The 2500-nt window shown below is 45.4% G+C and overlaps 1 protein-coding gene across 1 annotated transcript in view; it reads left to right on the forward strand.

The window, feature by feature from the left end:
• Positions 1-2500, forward strand: part of LOC143288635 (uncharacterized) — a 13807-nt gene that overhangs the window by 4567 nt on the left and 6740 nt on the right. The window contains exon 2 of the mRNA XM_076597295.1: positions 1098-2080. Within this exon, the coding sequence (XP_076453410.1) occupies positions 1923-2080 (158 nt within the window). The 5' untranslated portion in view covers positions 1098-1922. The remainder of the gene's footprint in view (positions 1-1097; positions 2081-2500) is intronic.

Consider the following 2500-nt stretch of genomic DNA (forward strand, 5'->3'; position numbering starts at 1 on the left):
GGTATGTTTTCATAGAAAAATAATGTTAAAAAAAAAAGAGAGAGACATTATTTCAGTTATGCAGGCTGCATAATGATGGGCCCGCCACTGGTTTCTTGTTAACACAGACGGCTGTTTCACACACACCTTCACAATGACTGAACAAAACTGCGTTGGAAAAATCGATGTCTCAGCGAAACATGTACAGTTATTGACTGGTTTATATAGAGTACCTGTAGATTTTCGTTGTTAAAAAAACAAAAACAAAAAACCGCAAGAAGCGCCTGTGGTTATGAGTGGAGCTTATTTCATTGGCTCCATACACCGCTCTTTGGCAAAATTCAGCATCATTTTATCATCAATTCAAGGGGGGGAAAAGTTCAAATTCCCAACAGTCCTTAACCTTGTGTGATCCACGCATAAAAGAAACCCCTGAAAAGGTGGATCTAACAGATGCTCAGTGATAGTCTGAGCAGTACTGATGTCTGTAAGTAGACCAAGCTATAAAAGTAAGTACGATTATCATAAAGATCGATCAGCATTTAAAAACAGGCTGAATACGTATATATATTCATTACCAACAATTATTTTCAAAGATATACAGATGATATGCAGTTCATCATGAAGGCATTTACAGGATGTACAGAGAACGGAAAAGGAACACATGTGTCACACATGGAATCACAGAGGTGCAGAAAGGATCACATGTGTCACACATGGAATCACAGAGGTGCAGAAAGGAACACATGTGTCACACATGGAATCACAGAGGTGCAGAAAGGATCACATGTGTCACACATGGAATCACAGAGGTGCAGAAAGCATCTGCAGTTAATCATAAAAGTACACAGAGGATAAACAGTTAACCATAAAGGCACCCAGATGACATAATTATAGAGGATCACAAATGTGTACGGATGAATTATAAGGGTATACAGAGGGTCACAACTATGTACAGAGGGTCACAGATGACAAATATGTGAAGATGCTATCAAAGCTACTGATAATGATGATGATGATAATAATAATAATAATAATAAAAAATATTATTGTTATAATAATAAAGTTAATATTGCCTTTGAATGAACATTACTCTCATGGTTTTCTTCTGTTTTCAGGGCACAGAAATCTGCTCCATGACAACCTGGGTTAACTGTGTTGACGCCATAACTCTGCTGTACTGACGTCATAGATGTGCCATGTTGACGTCACGGATGTGTTGCTTTTGCAAAAACAAGGTGGAGGGGCTGTGTTGACGTCATAGACGTTCTGTGTTTGACGTCACGGATGTGCTGTTGTAGCAAGGCAAGAAGGATGATGTGGTGAGTTGACGTCAAACACGCGCTGGTTGATGTCATGGCTGTGCTGTGCTGACGTCATCGGTGTGCTGTGTTGACGTCATGGTACATGGTACTGTTGCCAAGCAAGGCGGGTGTGGTGTGCTGACGTCATTAAAGGAGCTGACGTCATGGTGTACGGGTGCTGTGGCAAAGCAAGGCGGATGTTGTGTGCTGACGTCATTAACGGGGCTGACTAGGTGACGGAAGGGAGCTGCGGGTATGGCATCACGGCTAGGTGTCCATGGCAGCGCATCCTTGTCACTGAAATCATCAGCTTGAGGTTGCTGGACATTGTGACGCCACTGAAAGTGACGTGGGTGGTTTGCAGGACATTGTGACGTCACGGTCAGTGACGTGGGTGGTTGAAAGACATTGTGACGTCACTTACAGTAACGTGGGAGGTTGGAGGATACTGTGACGTCACCGAAAGTGATGCGAGTGGTTTCAGGACATTGTGACGTCACTGACATTGACGCAAGAGGCTGCAGGGTTTTGTCAGTAGCGTCACGGGCAGTGACGTGTGGGTGGTTTGCAGGACGTTGTGACGTCTCGGGCGACGAAGCAGGAGTGTGAGAAGGGGGAGGAGGGAAAGGGAGGAGGAGGATGTGGGCGTGGGAGGAGCCGGCGCGCGTGAGCTGGCGTCACTACCAGGACTGGGTGTTACCGCCACGTGTGGTGCGGGTCATCCTGACCTTGGGGCTGTTCTGCGTGTTCGTGGGCATGATCCTGGTGTCCATAGGGAGCGGTCTGCACAACAGCCGGTTAGTTGTCGGGGTGGGGATGGGGGTGTTGGTGTGTGTGTGTTTGAGGGGGGGGGGAGGAGGAAGGGGGGTGGCTTGTATGGGTATCGTGTATGGAGAATACGTTAGAGTGTTCGTGGTGAGTGTGGTGGTGTATAAGTATGCGCAGATGCTGATAGGGCGTATGCGTGAAGACTGTAGGAGTGTGTGTGTGCTGTTTTGCTCTGGCGATTAGGTAGTAAGATGTATACATTGGGATGGGCACTAGCTGCCCATTCTGCAGTGTTATTTGCCTATGAAAATATGGCCTTTTTATGTATCTTTTTGTTTGGCTTTGAAATATTTTTTTTTTTGGTGTGTTTTTTTTTCTTTTCCTTTTTTACGATTTTTTGTAATCTGGGGATGATAAATTCAGCGGAATGGCTGGCGTCCTCAGCATGG

The sequence above is a fragment of the Babylonia areolata genome, chromosome 12, assembly GCF_041734735.1.
Source record: "Babylonia areolata isolate BAREFJ2019XMU chromosome 12, ASM4173473v1, whole genome shotgun sequence".
In the NCBI taxonomy this organism is placed as follows: domain Eukaryota; kingdom Metazoa; phylum Mollusca; class Gastropoda; order Neogastropoda; family Buccinidae; genus Babylonia; species Babylonia areolata.